This window comes from Strongyloides ratti (genome assembly GCF_001040885.1).
Source record: "Strongyloides ratti genome assembly S_ratti_ED321, chromosome : X".
NCBI lineage: Eukaryota > Metazoa > Nematoda > Chromadorea > Rhabditida > Strongyloididae > Strongyloides > Strongyloides ratti.
The window spans coordinates 3,134,957-3,156,934 of NC_037309.1; the positions used below are offsets into that span (position 1 = coordinate 3,134,957).

Genomic DNA, 21,978 nt, shown 5'->3' on the forward strand with positions numbered 1-21,978 from the left:
TTAAACAAGAAATATGAATATCATTATTGAAATAAAAAATGATTTATATAACTTTGTTGTTTGTAATTTTTCTTATTATTTTTAAAAAATTATTTTATAATGATAAAATATTAATAGTTTTAAGACAATAGTAGAGCCAACATAATATGATATATTGTTATAAAAGCTTATAATAGCTCGACCACTATTTGATTTATGTTATTTAAATTTGAAACTTTATTATCTATAGAATAAAAATAAATTTTTTTCTTTTGTTAAATTTTATTAAACTTAAAATTTACATATTTCTATTTACTATTTAATAAGAGAATGGTAAAAATATTAAAATCATAATATTTTGAAAATTAAATTTTGTTTTCTTACTAATAAAATTCATAAACTTTGAACCCGTTTAATTTATAATATTTTATAAAGTATAAGAAAATCTTATTATTCTAAAAATAGTAACATAGATATTCTTAATTTGTTAAAAGATAAGATATAAAAAAGCATTAACTTACATTCTACATAATATCTAAAACAAATTAATATGTATATTGTAAATTTTAAAATACATACCATAAATATAAATATATTTTCCCTAAATTTAACAATGAGGTTGATTATAATGCCAATTCCAAACATATATATACAAATATAAAAGTTAAGAACATCATTTTAATATTTTTCATACATATTATAAATAATTTTTAAAATTAAATTTTATTTTATGTCTTAAAAAATGTACTTTTATAATTGTTATGCTTTTCTTAACAATTTTAAAAAGAAAAAAAATTATTTTTCTACTATTTTTGCTTTTTTTTTTTATTAAAATTGTATCACATTTTATTAATATTTTTATAAGTGATATAAAAGTTATAAATTTAAGATTAATTAACTGTAACGAGAAAAATAATGTTTAACTTATTTAAAAAAATTTAAATGTTTTATTATTTTTTTTTGTTAAATATTATTATATAATTTACATAAAATTATGTTTAATATTATGATAATGAGCTTCATTAAAAGATTTTATATAACATTTTTATAAAAATAAATCATCCATCAATTATTCTGGCACTTTTTTTCTTTTATTCATATGATTTAGTAATTAGGTGTGAAGTTATAAACGAAAATTAAATGCCAAAATATTAGTAGCGTTTTATATCAAAAAATTTTAATGATAATAAATATATAAAGGTATTTCTTTTACTTTAAAATATTAATGTTTTAATGTTTAGGCTTTATGTTTTCAATTTATTGTTGGATGATTAGTATTTGAGTACTTTTATTAATAAAGCTTTTCACTTAGTTTATTTATATATTTACTTTTTATATAATAATTTTTTCAAATAAATCATTTTTTATTATTAAAAAAATACATAAGTAATAATTTGTTAAATGTCTTTTTATTATTATTATTTTATGCAAATTTAATGATATTTTGATTAATCAAAAAAAGTTTTATAAAAAAAAAATTTTTTTTTCTTAATATATATAATATTTATTTGAAAAAAACAATATTGCTTTATATATGGAAGATGCTTTCAGATATATATTTACATTATTTCAACTCTATCAATTTTAAAGTCTAATTTCAATCAAATAAATATAAGCAAATATTCTTTTATTTTTAAAGAATTTTGCAGGAAGGTTTTAAAAAACTTTTAAAACTATTTTTATATCATGAACATCCTTAGATGTTGATTAAAATTTTAAAAAAAAATATATAAAAATAGAAGTAATAAGATAATTAATCATACAAACTTTCTTTTAATTTTTATTTTAAGTCTTCTTTAAAATATAGATATATATTTATATATATATATATATTTTTATATTAAAACAGTCTATAAATGAATCAAAATTACATTCATTCTTTGGTTAAAGATTATCTTTTCTTATTGTTCTCTAGTATAAAGCATCCAAATTTTTATTTACTAAAATTATTATAAAAAAAATAGTTTATATTTATGATTTATATGTTTTATATTAAAAAAAAAAGTTATTGAAAACTTATTGTTATGTATATATATATATATCATTTCATTGAAAAGATAGACTTATTATATTGTAATATAATGATTTATATTAATTATTTGAGAACATATAAAATATTATAAAGAATTAATATTAAAATTTATAGAAATTTTTAGAAAAAAAATTTTTAATTCATGCTAATATATATTTAATATACATATACATATCCATTGAATTATTTTCTAAAAGTATTATATAAAGAGTCTTTTTAGTTATAATTTTAAAATGGATACATAGACATATATATCTTTGCTGATTGAATTATCATTTAAATCTATTCAAAATGATTATAAAAAATACTATGTTATTCTTCAATTAGATGAATGAGTTAATTCAACTTATAGTTCACATGATAAAATATGTTTCGTCTCTTTTTACAATATTTTTCATAGTTATAACTTATCTATTGATAAATTAATGTTACATTATTTAAATTATTGTTAAAAATAAAAAGACAATATTTGTTTTCATATGTGTCTTTTGTTATTAATGAAATAACGACTATTTTTTTTTTTAAAATAAAGGTCAAATTTATTTTTTTATATATTCTTTTGTTTTTTTCTTTCATTCAATCTTTACATTACTTTTTTATGGTTAATAAATTATTATTTTTAAATAACAAATTATAATATTATTATATGTTATATATTATTTAATGTTGTAAAGTAAAATAAGATTTGTTAAGATGATAAAATTTTTATTAAAGTGACTTTATACTATTAAAAATTGTTAAAAAAATAATTCCTACAAAGTTGATTATTATATGTAAAAATTTTCTCATTTTTCATACATATCATATGCAATTGTCTTAATTTATTATTTAACATTTAAATTTATTTCTATTTGTAAAAAGTTTTAAAATGATTATTTTTTTTTTGAAATAGAAAAGAATAAAATGTGATGAAACTTTGAGAATAATTGTAACGGCGTATTAAATAAAAGTGATTTATATATTTATATTAGCCACAATCAAAAATCTTTTTAATAATATTTCTGAATTATACATACATAAATTACACCTGATTTTTCTTTTATCATTCCGATATCATAAACATATTTTAATTACTCTTATATTCTAACTTAAAAAGATTTAGTGAAATAATTATTTTAAATAATTTATATATAATAGTTTCAATAAATTATATCTATATCTATATATATATAAATATACCATACTTAAATAGTTGTTTAAAAATAAATTTATATTTACTATATCTAAATAAATTAAGTAAAAATTTAACTTCTTATCATATTTTTCTAAATATGTTTAAAAAAAGAAAAAGTAGAAAAATTTTTAAGAAAAGCCCTTTGGGAGATTGAATTATTTCTTTAATTTTAGTGAACGTACTTTTTATATTTATTTGATAAATTATCCCTTTTAATAGTCTCATCTATCTATAAATATATAGATTTAAATTTAGATTTATATTTTTAGATTCATTTCTTATTTATTTTTACTTTTTCTCCAAAATAATTACCGTTCTTCATATGCCTGAAGATTGTTCTATTTTGTATATAACAATATTATAAAACTTAAAAAGAAACAATTTTATGTTTCAATTTATATAAATTATAAAAGTTTTATCAATTTTTTTTCATGTTATTTATTTTTGTATATATATATTTTTTTTTTGACTATCAATTACTATTTTATTTAAATGATAAGGGGTAATTGTAATTGAATGAAACATTCATTTTAATCACTTAATTTAAATATTTTATCTTTTTACTTAAACATCAATTTATATGAAAACAAAATAAGAAAGAGGGATAGTTTTAAATATAAGGGTATTCAGAGAGATTATAATATCCTTCCTTGAAAAAATTTAAATCAAAAAAGAAATATAAGATGCTATCATTATAAAAAAAATCCAGAAACATATATTATGGTAAAATAAGAGATTAATTACTTTAAAAAAAATGTTTTATATGTACTTTATATGATACTATAATTTTTTATTGACATCATTTTTACATATAAATAATTTATTTTGTTATATAATATTTACAAAAATATTTATATATATTATAAGAATTCATTTAATTTTTTCATTAACGACTATTTTATTAGTAATGTTTATAGTGAATAGCTATATATAGAAGAAAGAACGTCTTCCACATTTTATTGTTTCAATTTTTTAATGAATATCTATATGCTTTTCAACAAAAAAAAATATATATATATTCTTTCTGTTAGTTTTTTCTATTGTTAAAATATATTAATTTTAAAATAAAAGTTAAGTTTTTTTTTCTAAAAAAAAAAAAATTCATTTTTTTGTCAATATCTTTACTACAATACTTTTACAATTTTTTTTTTTTTCAAATAAAAAAAAAAAATATTTTTATTAAATTAATTTTCTTTTCGAGAAGAGTTAAAAAACAAATTAGTATCACTAGAATCTTTGTAAGTATCAAATTTTTGAGATACTTTAAAAGATTAAATTAATATTATATTTTTTCTAAGCTAAAAATATAATCTTTTTTGCATTTTTTTTAAAAGTATAAAATTTGATTCAATTATTACTACTTAATGTTATTTAATTTTTTATAGGATAACTTTAAAGTTTAAAAAAAAAAAACCTAAATCGCTATATTTTAATACACAACTGATTTTTTTTTTTGAGAAAAAAAAAATGAATATTTTTATCTTGTTTATAATAGGTGTTTTTAAAAAATAACTAATACATTAAATAAAAATTACCCTTGTTATATCATTTTTGTTTTCCTTTTATTTGAAGCATAGTAAATTTTTATTTACCATAAAATAAATTATTCAAAAACTTATAAATGACAATCTTTGACTCAATGAACTTTATGTTTCTTTTAATTTAAAAAAAAATTTAAAAACAGTTTGGACATGAAAGAATAGTAAAAAATTTATTTTCAAAGAAATGATTTTAAAGAAATAATATTATATACTTTTAGTTTCTATTTACTTTTTTTTTAATCGCTTATTAAAATATATAATAAAAATATTTATGTTATATGGTTTTTAAGTTTTATTATTTTAATAAAATAATACAAATGAAGACATGTTAAAAAAGTTTTTTAATTTTTTTTATTATCAATTTCGTCATTTCATTTATATATATATATATATATAATTTTTTTAAAAAAAGTATTTTGCTATAAAATGGCAAACTAATCTTTTATACATAGATAATCACCTTTTTATTTTAAAATAATTAAAAATAAAAACATAGTTTCAATACTATAACATTTAATGCCACTTTTATCTTTATTGTTTTATTATTTAATTATTATAATATTTTAATAATAATATTTTTTTTAAATTTATTTTAGAAATCATGGAAAATTCTTCCATTGATCTATATGATTTAAATAATATAACTAAAACAAATAATATATTACAAAAAGAATCATTTCCACCTGAAGGTTGTTTTGATGCTTACCATCCAATAATTATTCCACGATTCTACCTTGTTTGTGTTGCCGGATTTATTACATCTATTATTAGTATTATTGAAAATTCTTTTTTATTCTTTCTTTTTGCTAAAAAGTAAGTTTTTATTTTGAAAAAAAATAATCTATATTTTTTTTCTTATATTTCTTTTTAGAAAAAGTAATCGTAATCATTATAATTTATATCTCATGTTAATTGCCATTATTGATGTTTTTATGGGAATCTCATATATTTTACTTATGGTGGTAAATGTTTCTGCAGATTATTTCCAATCTCTTACACTTCTACGATTATGGTAATATATATCTTATCAAACATACAATTAATATATAAAAAAAACTTTCTTTTTTTTAGGTATTTTTATGTTATTCCAATGATTACAGTTTCACACGTAGCTATGACATCTTCAGCAATGTGTATTTTAGCAGCAACATTTGAAAGATACTGCATTACGGTTAATGCTAAACAAACAGAATTTGTCAAAAAAAATCGCGTTTTTATTGCTTTAGGGAGTCTTGTTATTGCTATTTTTAATAAAGGAAGTATGTATTTTGAATTTGATGTAAGTATTTTGTACTTTAAAACATTCAAATGACATTTATTATTTTTATTTTTTTTTCTAGATAATAACAAATGAAACTTGTTCTGGGACAATGAATGAATATGCAATCATTCCAACTAGCTTAATTGATGCTCCTCTTTATGTTATTTTTAGAGTATGGTGTAGAAATATTGCTACTGTTTTTCTACCATTTTTTGCATTAGCATACCTTAATGCTAGAATTGTTAGAGCATTAGCTAAGCAACAAAGACTTGATTATTGTGCAGACTTGATTTTGGCTAATTCAAAGAATCATCCGGATAAGGAAAAAAGTCGTCGTAAAGTATGTTTATTTCTAAAAAAAAATTATCAAAAAAATATTTTTTTTCATTTTTGTTGATACTAAAAAAAAAGTTTTTTTTTTTTAAATTTAATATATATATATATGTATAATTATTCTAGATTTTAACAAGAAGTGCTACAAGAACATTAGTATTAGTCGTAATTACTTATTTAATATCAAATGTCGTAAATGTTATTTTAACTGTTGGTGAGTATGTCAACAAATTACAGTTACAGACATATTATACAGAGTAAGTCTATTAAATAAAAAAAAAATAATTAATCATTTTTGTTAACACTCTTTCTTAAGTGCATATTTTATTTTATTGGATGCCTCCTCCTTGTTATGTGTTTTAGCTTCTGCTCTACGTTTTCCTATTTATATGACTTGTCAATCACAATTGAGAGAAGAAGTTTTCAATCTTTTGAAGCATAAATTAAGAAAAGATAACTTGATAGATGAAAGCAATAATAGTACTAATAGCAATAATAATGGAAATGTTCAATTATTAACATATAAAAATGATGATCTAACCATTAGTGTTAGAATGGACGATAATGTTAAATCAACCATGGTATGTTAATACTATTATAATAATTCAAAAATCAGGTTTAACATTTTAGGATTTTAAAAAAGATTTGTTAGTCAAATACCCATCAACTGAGGAAGATAACAATGATGAGAAAATTGTTAATAGAAAAGTAACCAAAATAAATGTTGTTGATAAAAATATTATTAAAGATGATAAAAAATTATTATGGAATGCAAATGATTCTATAATATGTCAACGTTTAAAATTATCTGAAGGAAATGACTTTCTTCAAAATATAATTTTTGGTGAATGTCAAAAAGAAAGTTTATTGTAATTATTTAAAAAAAAATAAATATGTTGAAATTATAATTTGTAAACTTTTTGTTATTTTTTGACCATTAAAAAAAATTTTTGTATATTTTAAATATATATTATATTAACATTGCTAATGGGAACGCGCAATTTTTTGAACATACTTTTCCAGTCTTTTTATTGAACAACAAATTACATTTACCTACCATTCAACTTTCTTTTTTTCATAATTACATTTTAATTGATAAACTTTATAAAAGATTATATTTAAAAATATGTGAAGTAAAACTAGCTTTTTAACTTTTCTTCATTAACCATTGTAATCGTTTTTTTTTTTCTTCATTATTTTTACTCTTAAATCGTACATTTTTATTATTGCTTTATAATATTAACAATTAATTGTGTTTATTGCTTCAAAACAAACATATTTTAACTACGTGTCTAAGGCATTTATTTTTATAAATATATTTATAAATATAATATTACTTGATAATAAAGCTTATCTTAAAACTACTTTTATAAACATTTAAAAGTTTTTTTTTTAGTTATTTATTCCTTTTTTTATTAATTTAATGATATTTTATAACCTATTATCTTGTATTCACAGATGATAACACTTATAGTTAATTGATGAGAGGATAATATAAAAGTATATATTGTTATTGTTGCCTATATATACATAAATTGTTTTCTTATATATCTAGTAAATTTATTTTTTTAAAACGGTCCTTAACAATTTTATGAGTAAATTGACATGTGTCTATTACAAGATTGACCTTCATCAATTTAATAACTTATTTACAACTTATTCTTTACACAAATAAAATATATATCCTTTACTTCTTCTTATTATAGGATTGGCTCATTTAAGATAGGTAAAGAATTATATATATATATTTGAAGTATCATTTTGAATTATTCTTTATTTTACTTTTTGAAGATCAACTACTACTTTTAGTAAAATTATTTTTAATTTATTACATTTAAACATATGACAGTAACATTTGTATTTATTATTTGTTTACCATTAATCATTTCTATTGTAAATCTTTTAACTATTAATGATCCAAAATCTGGAGATAAAAAAGAAAATGTATCTTTAAAAATAGATGAAGGAAAAATAAAATAAAAAAAAAAGATAAAGTATAATTAGTTTTATAATTAACAGACCATGCCATTATAATTTATATTTAAAATGTTTAAGGGTAAAAAAATTTATTTTATTATAATGTAAAAGGTATATGTCGGTATTTTTACTTTGATTAGTACAAATTTAGTTTACAAGTTTAATTACTATTTTACAAAGTCCAATCATGTAATTGAATCATAAAAAGCTATTACCTTAAACATATCTAATACCGGCATAAATGTTACAACACTTTTTTTTTTATTATCTTTTATATTTTTACATAATATATTTAATTTACAATATTTATATAAATAGATTCATGCTGTGCCTCAATACCATCATCTTCTTTTTATTATATAATGTATTATTAAAAAAGCGGGTTAGAAATATTAAATAATAGAAATGATAAATATGATACTTTGATGGACAATATAATGATGATTTATTGAGAAAATTCAAAAAAATTCATTATTTTTTTTACACAATAGAAGCTACCTTTTTAACCATTAGGTCATTGGTAGAGTAATAAATATCATCTGGTATAATATTATCCTATTATTCATTCATCTCTCATTATGATTCAGGTGAAGCCTTTTTTACCTTCTTTTTTTTTACCTCCTAAAGAAGTTTATCATAATACAAGGCCGTCCATTTACACAATACTTAAATAAATAATATTATAAATAAATTGTTATAATATTATTTATTGGTACATCACAATATTTTTTTTATGTTTAAAAAAAATTAAAATATATTATAAATGTTTAGTGTAAATTGTTATAATTATTTCATATTAATTATTTTTGAACTGCCCTACCTCAATAAATGATTAATAAAATAAGATTAATGATAGTTAATTGTTTGTTATCAATCTAATAAGTTGTAATATATATAATATTATAAATTTATTATTAAACATTACTTATTACAAATTATGTATATAATATTGTTAATAAGAAATAATTTTACCTCATATTATCTTTTTTATTCCTTTTATTATGGGGAAAATAAGAGGTGAATAAAATTATAGTAAATTATTTTTAAGTAAAGTACCTACTTTACACAAATTGGTGTTGTAAAACAAGTGTTTTATATCAATAGTTACATATTCTCGTAGAAGATGAATAAGATTTATCTGTTTATCAAAGCAGATATTTTATTTCCGTCTAATATATATTTATTATCATAACTTTTAGTAATATATTTTCTATAATAATAATAATAAACTACTGTTTAAATTAACATATATAAAACCAGGTAAATTACTTGTATCAATGTTTATTCTTGTTATTAAAACTTTTGATTAATTTATTATTACTAAATTATAATGTGAAAAATGTTAACCACAAACATTTTTATTAACATTATAAAAAGTTTTACTATATTTTTTTTTATATTTATTTATATATATAGAATATCATTATATTTATAAAGATATATTCTTTTATTTATTGATAAAAGCATTAATCAGTAAGCATATTTTCTTATGGATATTATATACATTTTACTTATTTACAAAAAATAATGATTCCCATTTAAAATTTTTATTGAAGCATGCAATATTCAACTATTTTTATGACTTCTATTTCCTTTCATTTAACTTCGTAACGCAACATTATTTTCCTAATAACATTCAAACATTATTCTTTTTTGCCATGTCCTTCGCGCATCATAACCAAAACATAGTTTTCCTCATTTTTGTCTTTTTTTTTTTTGTAAAATACTTATTTATTAAAAGATAGTTTAAGTAGGCAATATTTTTCTTTTTAAATACTAACATTTATAACTTCAAAAATTATTGTATTATTTGTGAAGATAATTTAAAAGGACAAATATCTTTCATTGAAGTTATAAATAATTAACATAATTAGGATTTTACTTTACATTAATCATTATTATACTTTCCTCTATCTTTGGATAACTGTCATGAAGATCCATAATTAATGAACTTCTAAATCTCTATATCCTTATATTAAAACCGCTCATATTACATTTTTGTAAAATCATTAAACCATAAACAATGGGATATTTATAAAATATAAGATGGATAAAGATATATATTACTTTATAAAGTGTTTTAATGATTTTTCTATTACCGATATACTATATTATCCTAGCTTAATATGATAACACATACTTTGAAGGTAGCCGCGATAAAAATAGTATCTTTATATATATATATATATATATATATATATTAATAACATGCAATTTACATCTTGTCATTAACACATCTACTTTACTACTTAGTCAGTTTTATTCCTTTTTAGTTCTTTTTACCTGTTATAATTGAGATAAATGCCGTTCTCGTAATATAATTAATATAAAATACTATAAATTTATTCTTTACCACTAAATAGTGTAGTATATGATTTTAATCAAAAAGATCATAATCCTTAATTCATCAATTATATGAATATATGTTTATGAAGCCGTCATTTAATCTTCTTTTCTTTTTATTAAACTTTGAACTACAACTCATAAATTCTTACAATATCGGTATCTTTTATATTTTCTAATTTTTATTCATATTTTCACCTTATAAAAAGATCAACTTGTCAAGATATTTTCTCTTTGATAACCACTCATTTACTTTTTAACCTTTTATAACAACTTTTTTAATTTTTTTGGATTACGTAAAACTTTAACCAGATATATATATATATATTCCATTACATAAAAATTATATAGTAATAATAGTTATATTTAAAAAGAAATATGAGAAGATCATCTGTTAACAACTTAATAGCTTCTTAAATTAACGAAAATATATGTATTTTATTATAATTATATTCACTTATTCATCTTACAAAAACATAAAATATCATTTTTCATCTTTCAATAATATTTATATCATCAAAAAGTTAAAATATCATTTTATTAAAATTTTTACAAACATCTAAGGATTCTTTTTAATATAATATATATATAACTTTTAATAATAAAATATTTTTACTTTATATTTTAATATAAAAAAAATAATAATAATATCACATGAGATGATTGTTTTATAATTGTACCTTTAAGTTTTAATAATAAAACTTTTCTATTACAAATTTCAAAAAAATAATAATAACATTCTCAAGATTTCACTCTCCTAACACTTATTCCTGGCAGCTTTAGAAAAATTTTTATTTAAATCATGAAGGAGTATTTACCTGTTGATTTAACTGTTATAGACATGCTGTGAAACTATTAACACATCCCTTGAAGCTTCTTAATATTTCACACATTATGCTAGGTAGTATATTACTTTATAACTGTAAGAAAAAGGAAGATGTCATTTCATGTTGTTAGCTTGTTTAACTCCACCTTTATAAATCATGATCTAAAATTTATATATAAATATATATATAATATCATTACTTTGTTTTAAACTATTTTTTTTTTTGTCTATTCTTTTGTCATCATTTATCAAATATATAAAAATTATTATTTCATTATATTTATATATTTAATTTATTATAATAATTTATTTTCATCTTAAAATATGAATATTTTTAATATTTTTAGTTAAACAATAATTTTATTTATATTTAATATATACATATATATTTTTTTTTAATTTTTAAAAATTTGTAGACATAACATAGTAATGTATTATAAGAATATTTTTATGATATGAATATCATTTTATATTTAAGATTACTTTTTAACAATAACATATAGTTAAGTAACTTTTTACAATTATCCCATCTGTTGGCAGTAGGTTAATTTATAGTACATTTTCTAAACATGTAATATTATAAACCTCAAAATATATAGAATCTGATTTAGAAAATTTATTATCCTATATATTTTATCTTCTTTATATATATATATACAAAAACACTCCTTATATTTTTATTTTTCTTTTTATCGTTACAATTGAAGATGAAAAAGTATAAATGTATACATATATATATATATATGAGAAGGCGGGTTATATTGTATATCATTAGGCGTCACAAACATATGATATACCATAAATTAAATGAATCTTAGGGTAAAAAGGACATTCTAGTTATGTTAGAGAAACACTGTTACTCGGCACTTTTGACCAATATATATTTATATATTATAATATAAAAGGTAATACTTATACAGTTTGATCAATCTATTATAATTGATAAAAATTAAATTTATATATTTTTTTTAATATTATTTTATTTATTATTTTATTAAAAAAAAGATGATATATAATAATTAAAATGATTTTATTCTCTAAATTACTAATCTTTCATTATAACTTTGAAAAACTATAATTTAATAGTAAATTAAAATTACCCAATGGTAATAGTATCTTTTTACACTAACTTATCCCTTAAATGCCAACGATGTCGAGAAACATCTGTTAAATCTTTTCCTAATTGTTCATCTTCTCATTTATCCTATCTACACATGAAATGTGAAGTCTTCTCTTTTATTTCACAAGTAGCGGAGTCTTTTATTTTTCAAGTGGTTTCACTATAACTCATATCTTTTTTATAATACCGCTTATTAAGTCTTATTTTTAATATAAAGAAATTCATTCCTTTTTAATTTCATCATTCTATATTAATAGTGGTTTTTTTTTTACTCATTTAAATAATATTTTTTAATAAATAAAAATATTATTACATTTTTTTTATTTATATTTATTTATTTTACTTATTACAATATTAATTGTTATTTTTTTTAGTATATATTAACAACAACCAAACATGAAAATTTTATATCAAATATTTTCATACATTTTTTTATTTCCATTACTAACAATTAGTGTCAAAATTCACAATCTCCCGTTAAAATTTAAAGATGGAATGTAAGTTTTTTTTTTTGTTTAATATAAAAATAAATTAAAAAAAAAGTATTGAAAAAATATATATGCATATGATAAAGGTTTATTAAGTAAACAAATTAATCTTCTTAGATATTTTAATTACTTTGATATTATTTATGTATATATTTTCCGTTATGTTTATATATATACATAGAAGCTTAAAATAAAAGTATTAAGATAAAAGTATATGGAATAAAAAAAGAAAAAGAATTTCTAATATTTTTATTTGAAACACATGTTATACTTATATTACATAAATTAAAAATATGAATCTTCTTTTACTTATTATATGTATCTATATGAAAGATTTAATTTATATATATCAATAATAAAAATAAAGAATCACTATATCTTCATGAGAAAAAGATTCTTAATTTTTGTTTGGTGATATACTTAACCTTTAGTTTTGATATTACATATATATATTCTCTAATTACTATATTATTTATACAGCTTTTCAAGATTTATTTGATTAGGTTTTTGTTTCTAGTAAAAAGATTAGTTAAAAACTAATTAAAAGTATATATTTAACATATATATCTATGCCGAATAAAGATGAAAGATTGAGTTGATTAAAAACATTATATACTTTTTGTAATTACACCTATAAAATAAATAATAAATAATAATTATTCTTTTTTAGATTAACCGATATCTCAAGACTTGTAATGAAAGTAGGAGATAAATTAGAAGTTCATTGTCCAGAAAAAATGCATTTTACATTATATAAAGTTAGTTCTTCAATGGGTGAAGCATGTGTTATACCAGCACATTCAACACAAATTGTTGCTATATGTAAACCAGGTATTACTGGTAAAATTATTATAAGATCTTCAACAGTTGGTAGGATGATGAAGGCAACATTTACTGAAGGAGAAGATGGATATATTATATGTAAGTTGTTATGATAAATTATTAAAAAGATTATAAAAATATGTGTTAGTCTTTTGATTATATGCGATTATTATATAATATATAATATATGATAAAAATATTATATAGAAATTTGAATGATTTACAATGTTTTGCTTGTTGTAAATTGACTGTCAGAAAGAATGTCTTTTGTAGATTTTATAATATTGCTTCAATTACCTTTTAGACATTATATTATAAATAATCAAGATCATTCAATAATAGACAATTTGATATAAGGTGTAAATTTAAATTTCCTATTGTCATTTTTACTTTATAACCATATTATTAACACAGTAGTGAAGAAGTATCTTATGGTGTTTTCATGTTGACCTTGTATATATCTATCATATTAATAGAATACATATTTTATATACAATTATATTAGCTTCTTCCGATATGACTTTTAAAAATAATATTAATATATTCATTCTTAAGATTATAATAATTTCATAAGAATTAATTGAGTTAAGAGTGTCCTTCAAATATTAATAAAGTGGAATTAGGAAGCTTTATTAAAATACCTGAATAAGATAATTTATTCCAACATCCGTTTGTCTCTTTTAATAAAAGAAATTAATGAAAAAATATATATATATAATTTATATGTATATCCATAATTATAGATATATAATTTTAAAAGATAATAAAAGGTTATATTAAATACTTTATCAAAATCTTTTGTTTATTTTATATATATATTTATAAAAATATAAAACATTTTGTTATAACATAAGGGTCAAAATAATTTAATCAAAATGTTATTATGTGATAATTATGTGTTAATTACTTTATAAATACTAACAGGTTTGACAATATTAAAAATCCAAGCTTATTATTTATATAAAATTGATATTTAATTACCCTTCTAATTCCTTCATATATATATATACATTGAAGATAAACATTAATTTATATAAAATAAAAATATAATAAATATAGCATCTGTTAAAGATTAACCAAATCTGTCATTTATCTTTAATATTGTTTGAATACCTATTATATAAAATATTATGTAATATTTAAATTTATTGATACCTTGATAACAGATGTTCCTTTATAGTTATAAGTTTTATTTTTATTACAATTAAAAATATTATTACATAATTCTTTTAATTTTTGATTGAGTAGAAATTAGTGTAGTGTAAATAACATTTCTGATAGATGGCATTGATTTTTAAAATGACAAAATAAGTAACTCTACTATCTTATGTTTTATATCGATAAACATTTAGGCCATCTTATTGAAGCGTGTAAATTGTAATTGATATGAAATTGTCACATAAAAAAAAACAATAATATTAATTAACATCATACTATTGTTTTATTGATAAAAATGTTTATTGAAGCGTTAACAAAATTATACATAGTATAATCTTAATTAAATTATCTATAATATTAAAATAATAATATACTTTTACATATGACTTTTAATAATATGCTTCTTTATTTCAGCTGTCAATTCAGGATTAGATGAAAAAATAAAAGCTAATAGTGATGAGAATCAATATGGTGGACTTTGTTTAAAATCTAATTTAAAAATTCCTTTTTCAATTGTTACTGAAGAAGTACCAAAAGAAGATATTATAAATGTTGATGAAAATATAAATACTAAAATAGAAAACTTTATTAATAATCCAGTAACAAGATTACCTGGATCACGTATTAATGTACCATCTGAAGAGAGAAATCCTATTGTACCTAGACAATCTTCTGGACGAATACCATCTGATCGTTTTAAATATTCTTCAATAAATGAAGATGGTAAATTTACAAATGCAAACAAAGAAGCAAAAGTTGAAAGGTATATGGTTGATAAAGTTAAACTTTATCTTGATGTCAAAGCTGCTATTGATAATAATCCAAATTTAAAATCAAAAACAAAAGTAGCTTTTAGTAAAGTAGAAAATTATTTCCGTGGTTTAATACAATTCACTGAAAAAGAAATAAGAGATCTGATAGAACTTTTTGAATTACATCAAGATTCAGATTATGATATTGGTTATGAAGAATTAACAAGAGATAGTTCTGGTAGTGGTACAACAATAATAATTGTATCATTACTTGCTGCATTTATGTTTTTGACTGGACTAACGATTATTGTTATTATAAAACACTTGAAATAAGATATTTAAGAGTATATGATACAAAATCAAATTTATTTCCGGTGTCGTTAAAAACTTTCACAAGTAAAGAAAAAAAATGATTATAGTAAAATTATTATTTTGGGTTGTAATAATTTTATGAAACATTACTATGAGATAATTTGTTGAATTCTTTAAAGCAATACAAAAAAAACCCAAACAAAACGGGTTGAAATTTATGGCATATATATATATATTTTTTTATCTTTTATAAAAAAAAGAACTTTTTGTAACGGGCCATACCATTCAATGCATAAATATCTAAGTTGATATGAAAATTGTATATTTTTACCTTTTTGGTTGTCGTAATATTTTTATTTTTTTTTTCTCTAATTTTATATTAACATATACATACTTCTAACCAATTATTAATATTGTGTAAAAATAAATTATACAAATAAATAATTTTATTTTAATTTGTTTTTTTTATATAATTATTTGTTTATTGAAAAATAATAGTTTTTTTTTTCTTTTAAAAAGAAGAACGAACATTAAACAGTTTTAATTTTTTTATATAAAATATAAATTGCTTAATAATCAATTCAAAATAATTAATTTTTATTTAGAAAGATATTTATTTACCAGTATGATGTAAACAAAATTTGTATAAATAATACTTTTTATAATTATAAATTGATTTTATATGTGTTATTTATAAAGTCTCATATATTTAAGATTGTATCTTGCTTAATGTACTATATGAATAAAATATTTATAATTTTAATAAAATAAAATTTAAACATATTAAATTAAAAGTTTTCATCATTAATAATTAATGTATAAAAATTACTTAAAATTGTTAGATAAAATATGACCATTATTTAGGTATTTCGTCGACTGGCTCATCATTCCAGCAATGACAAAATGTTTCTTCTTTTCCATTTGGATAAGTATATATTATACATTGGCCTACCCAAAAACCTTCTAGATAACAAGAATCTAGACATGCTTCATCAGTACAATCTTTCCAAAGTTTTAATCCAACAATATTTTGGGTAATACAAAAAAAGAAAGCTAAGATAACAATTAATTTCATTTTTCAAATTTCAGAAACTTCTAAAATTAAACTAATTAAATATATAAAAAAATTAATTAAAAATTTTTAGTTATATCAAATTATTATGATAATATTTCATTTATAAAAGATTTAAAAGTAACTAAAAAATGAATATTTATCAAGCTATTTATATAAGATTTTGTATGATACAACTATTTTTTTAAAACATTAGAAAAGTAATAAATTATATAAATTTAATTTATTATTTTAGCTATTTTTATGAATATTATAAATATCCATTTTTTTTTAATTAAATAAACATAAATTTTTTTTTATCAAAGATAAAGAGCAATAAATTATTTTTTTATATTACATGATAATAAATACATTTGATAAAATAACTTATAATAATTAAAAATTATTTATTATAAGTTTTTATTATTTATACAAACAAATATCATACGTTAAAATATTATACAATAAAAAGATAATTGTTTCTTGTATGATATGTTTGATAAAAATTTATTTTAAAATTTTTTAGATTAATAATATATCTGGTGATTGAATTTTTCTAATGGAATATTTTTGTAAATATAATGTTGATACACTGATAAAAAATTTTCTTCTACAAAATCAAAACTTACCGAATATACTATTTCTATATTTATAAATGATGCTTATTTATATTATTATAGTTATGTGATAAAAATTTCTTTGTTTTTTATTAACATTTTCTTCGATTATAGTATGTTCAAGAAACTGATTAATATATTTATTATTGAGTTTTAGTAAAAATTTTCAATACTATTTACAATATTATTTTAAAATTAAATTAGATTGTAATATCATTTATATTTCTTTTTAAAGTAGTTAAAAGATTGTTGTTAATCTGTTTCATGATTATCAATCTGTTAACCAAACAAAGTTATTACTTTATCTTTGTTTATATCTTAATTCTATGTAAACTAAATTACTATCAATATTTATTAATAATATGTTACTAAGCTTTTAAAAGATAAAATAAAAGATATGTTTTAAATTAAAAAATAATGTTCTAATTAAATATTATTTAAAGTAAATGTGGATGTTCCAAGAGTTTATTTTAATTATACATATGAATGTTTTTAAAAATACATTATTTTAATTTAAACAAAGTTTAAATGCTAATGAAAAATAAGAATTTTAATGTATGTTTTATTATATACAAAGAAAAAATAAAACCTAATAATTGATAATATAAATACCATCATTATTTTATATATTAAAACAGGATGTTTTAGGATATTTTTAAATTTATTTTCAATAATCTTATTTAAAAAGTATTTAACAATAAAAAGTTATATAAAAACTTTTTATATTAATAAGTAAAAATTAACCATATATGTATAAATTCATTTCATAATAAATAACCAATAAAAACCTGATTTTAAGTAAAAACAAGATTCTAACAAAGACTCAAACAAAACACTCTAAATGTTGATAATTTAACAGACAGTTTAGCAGACTCATTTTCTAATGTAAAGTAAATTGATTGGTAAAAGAAAAGTTTAATAATGATACTGTAATCTACAAAACATTTTTTATTTGAGAAATAAAAATCAATTATATAATTGATATACCAATGATTAGACAGTAGTTTCCAATAATTATGATTATACTTTTAAAAACATTCAAACAATTTTTTAAAAATAATTTCAATATGGGATTTTAAAATTTGTAATACTATATGATTATTACCATAATATTAATAAAAAAAAATAATTTATTTTATAATTTTCAGTTTTATGTTCCATATTTTAAATTGTTACCCTGATATCAAATTATTTAAAACATTGCAAAAATATAAGTTTTGACATTTTCAAATTTTTTAATTATTGTATAAAAAATATTTCTCATTATTAATTAAAATAAAATTTTTGGAAATGTAAATTAATAAGCTTCATATAACATTTTTAAATAATTTTTTTAACAAAAAGAAGTAATTGGTAATTATTTAAGCAGAAAAGATTTCCAATTTTATGCAAAAATTATTTCATAACATAACATAAATTAATGATGTTGATAAAAGTTTTATAATTTAATGGTTTTTGGAGTTATCTTTAGACTTTGGTTATATGAAAATCTTTTAGAAAGAAGCTTGGTAAAAATAAAATTACTTTAATAAAAGATTTTTAAATAATATAATGTTTTTTTAATTTTAAAATGATATAAATAAAAAATATGATCTAAAAAATTGGTAGATTATTATTTTTAAGTGTCCAGAAGACAAAAAAGATGCCTATTGCAGGAATCGAACCTACGTCGCCACGGCCACAACGTGGAGTACTAACCACTATACTAAATAGGCCGAAATCGCTTCAATAACCATCACTCTGGGGACTGTTAATAAGCATTATTCTATTATAAAAGAATTGCATTTTTTTGTATGAATGTATTTTTACACATTATTCAAACTTGAAAATTTATATTTCTATGATTATCAAACAAATTAAACATTGATACTTCCATTTAATATAGTAATGATAAGAAAAATCATTCATGTTATACATAATTTTTTTTGCTAAAAATAAGTTTGTTATATTTAAATTTTCATAATTATTTTTAAAAGATATTTAAATGGAAAAATATAATAATTTATAAAAAATAAATGTCATTTATATTGAAAAATATTTTTTTAAGAAAGAATTTTTTACAATAATTGGTTATAAAATTTATTTTTAATGTTCATTTATTGCAATTAAAAAAATTAGTTTAACACCAAATCATTCATAAAGGCATATGAATTTTAAAACAATTATTAAAGTTTAAACTTTAAAAAGTTTTTATTTTATTAAAGAAACAAGTTTCTGACATCATTCTTATTAAAATAATTTTTATTCAAATTAAAATATAATAATTAAACAACTTTTTCAGGATAGATATACACAATTAGATGCTCTATCATGGGATTAGTAATAAATTCTTTTTATAAAATATTCTATATTAACTAAAAGAGACTAATGATAATTTTTTAATTTTTTTTATAACGGAAAAATATTTTTACTATGGTAATAAATTGGCTTGATTATTTCCAATTAGCATACATTTCTATATTGTTTCCAACTTATTTACTTTTTACAATACGTCTTGGATTCAAAATTTACTTTGTAAAAACATCATTATTACATAATGAATATTATCCAATTATTTTTTATAAAGGTATTATTGATATTTTGACAATAATTATACAATTTGCTACATCACGTATTCAAAAATACAAAGTTTTCAATTCATTTTTTTTGAATAATACTTATTTATCATATGTATTATATTTTGTAACAAGTGCAACATACTTTATAATGTTTCAAATTGCTTTTCTTACAAGTTTTAACCGTTATATTGCAATTTCAAAACCAATTTTATACAAGAAATACTTTAATTTTAAACAACTTCATATATATTTTTTTATAATGTCGTTACTTGGATTACTTGTCGGAATTTTATCAATACTTTTCCCATATACTTATGTATATTTTCCATCTCTTGATCGTGTTAGTGCAGTATCTCTTGATCCAAGAACATCTTTTTTACATGCAAGTTGTGCTATATTTCTTTATTTGCCACTTATTATAATTACAACAATTTTCAACTTAATTTCTATATACAAAAACAGATTTTTTTTTAAAAAACATAAAGATATAAATAATGTAGAATTCAAAATATTATTATATAGTTGTTTACAACTGTTTACAATGATAGCATTTGAAGGATATTACTTAGTTAGAAATATACCATATATCATTGATAATTTTTATTTTTTAGAAGCTATAGCAATTCAATCACTTTCATGGATTGTTGATTCAATGACTTATGGGTTATTTATATTTTCATTAATATTATCGTAAGTTATATTTTTTTAATATAATTTTGAAATTTTTTTAGTCCTATTTTAAGATCTCAATTATTATTTCTTAATTTAAAACAAAATAATAAAACAATCAAGATAAAAACATCAAACATGACTCAACGTTATTAAAGTTTGATAATAAAGTAATTTGAATGAAAAGATGTCTTTTTACAATTCTGATTCAACTATTATTTCTAGTTATTTAAATGGATAACTAAATATGCAACAGAATATGTGTACAATTGAAAACTTTTCTGTTTTACAAAAATACAAAAATTTCTTATTTTAATCTTACTAATAAAATATAATCTTTATCAATAAATTTAAAAAAAATTTAATTTTTTTTTTCAATTTTAATGTTATTACATAAAATCGTATTTTATTTATTTTCTCTTAAATATTGTTTTATAAGAATTATTTCATGAACTTTTTAAATGCTAATCAGTGTTTAAACATGTTTTGCTTATTATTTTAAATAAACTAAATTTATAAAAATTTTCAACAATTTAAAATTTTTTTTTAATTTGATAAAGTATCGAAGTTTATTCATTTATTTGTTATGTGTTTGAGATTTTTTCAAAAAACAAAGTACAAAAGTTTTCCAAGTAATTGTTAATATTTTATTTAAACAGTAATTTTCGTGTAATTTAAAAACGTATTTATTATATTTGATAAAGATAAAACTTTCTTTGGTAATCAAGCATATGTAGGTCGTCAGAGGGGACTTAACTCAGCGGTAGAGTGCTCGCTTTGCATGCGAGAAGTCGCGTGTTCGATTCCCGCAGTCTCCATATTTTTTGCTTTATATATCAAGAAAAAATAAAATTGAAATTGTTTTGTAATTATTTTATATTTTTTTTAATTAAATTAATTATTCTTTGTAGAATTACATTTTACATTACTTTGATATTTATCATTAACAATAAAACTATTAATAA

General features: G+C 18.5%; 4 protein-coding genes across 4 annotated transcripts; 3 read left to right on the top strand and 1 right to left on the bottom strand.

The window, feature by feature from the left end:
• Nucleotides 1-5,327: 5,327 nt before the first annotated feature.
• SRAE_X000065100 (G protein-coupled receptor, rhodopsin-like family and GPCR, rhodopsin-like, 7TM domain-containing protein) lies at nt 5,328-7,193 on the top strand (the record flags this gene model as incomplete). The annotated part of the gene is made up of 7 exons (XM_024645020.1): nt 5,328-5,539; nt 5,598-5,738; nt 5,798-6,005; nt 6,067-6,327; nt 6,447-6,577; nt 6,637-6,901; nt 6,951-7,193. The coding sequence occupies 7 exons, from the start codon at nt 5,328-5,330 to the stop codon at nt 7,191-7,193; spliced, it is 1,461 nt and encodes a 486-aa protein (XP_024510520.1).
• A 5,789-nt stretch (nt 7,194-12,982) lies between these two features.
• Nucleotides 12,983-16,139, top strand: SRAE_X000065200 (Cupredoxin domain-containing protein; the record flags this gene model as incomplete). Its single annotated transcript, XM_024645021.1, has 3 exons — nt 12,983-13,083; nt 13,745-13,995; nt 15,469-16,139. The coding sequence occupies 3 exons, from the start codon at nt 12,983-12,985 to the stop codon at nt 16,137-16,139; spliced, it is 1,023 nt and encodes a 340-aa protein (XP_024510521.1).
• Nucleotides 16,140-16,974: 835 nt separating this feature from the next.
• Nucleotides 16,975-17,193, bottom strand: SRAE_X000065300 (Hypothetical protein; the record flags this gene model as incomplete). The annotated part of the gene is made up of 1 exon (XM_024645022.1): nt 16,975-17,193. The coding sequence occupies one exon, from the start codon at nt 17,191-17,193 to the stop codon at nt 16,975-16,977; it is 219 nt and encodes a 72-aa protein (XP_024510522.1).
• Nucleotides 17,194-20,603: 3,410 nt separating this feature from the next.
• On the top strand, nt 20,604-21,169 carry SRAE_X000065400 (Hypothetical protein; the record flags this gene model as incomplete). Its single annotated transcript, XM_024645023.1, has 3 exons — nt 20,604-20,730; nt 20,956-21,034; nt 21,076-21,169. 3 exons carry the CDS (start codon nt 20,604-20,606, stop codon nt 21,167-21,169), a joined length of 300 nt encoding a protein of 99 aa, XP_024510523.1.
• Nucleotides 21,170-21,978: the final 809 nt, after the last annotated feature.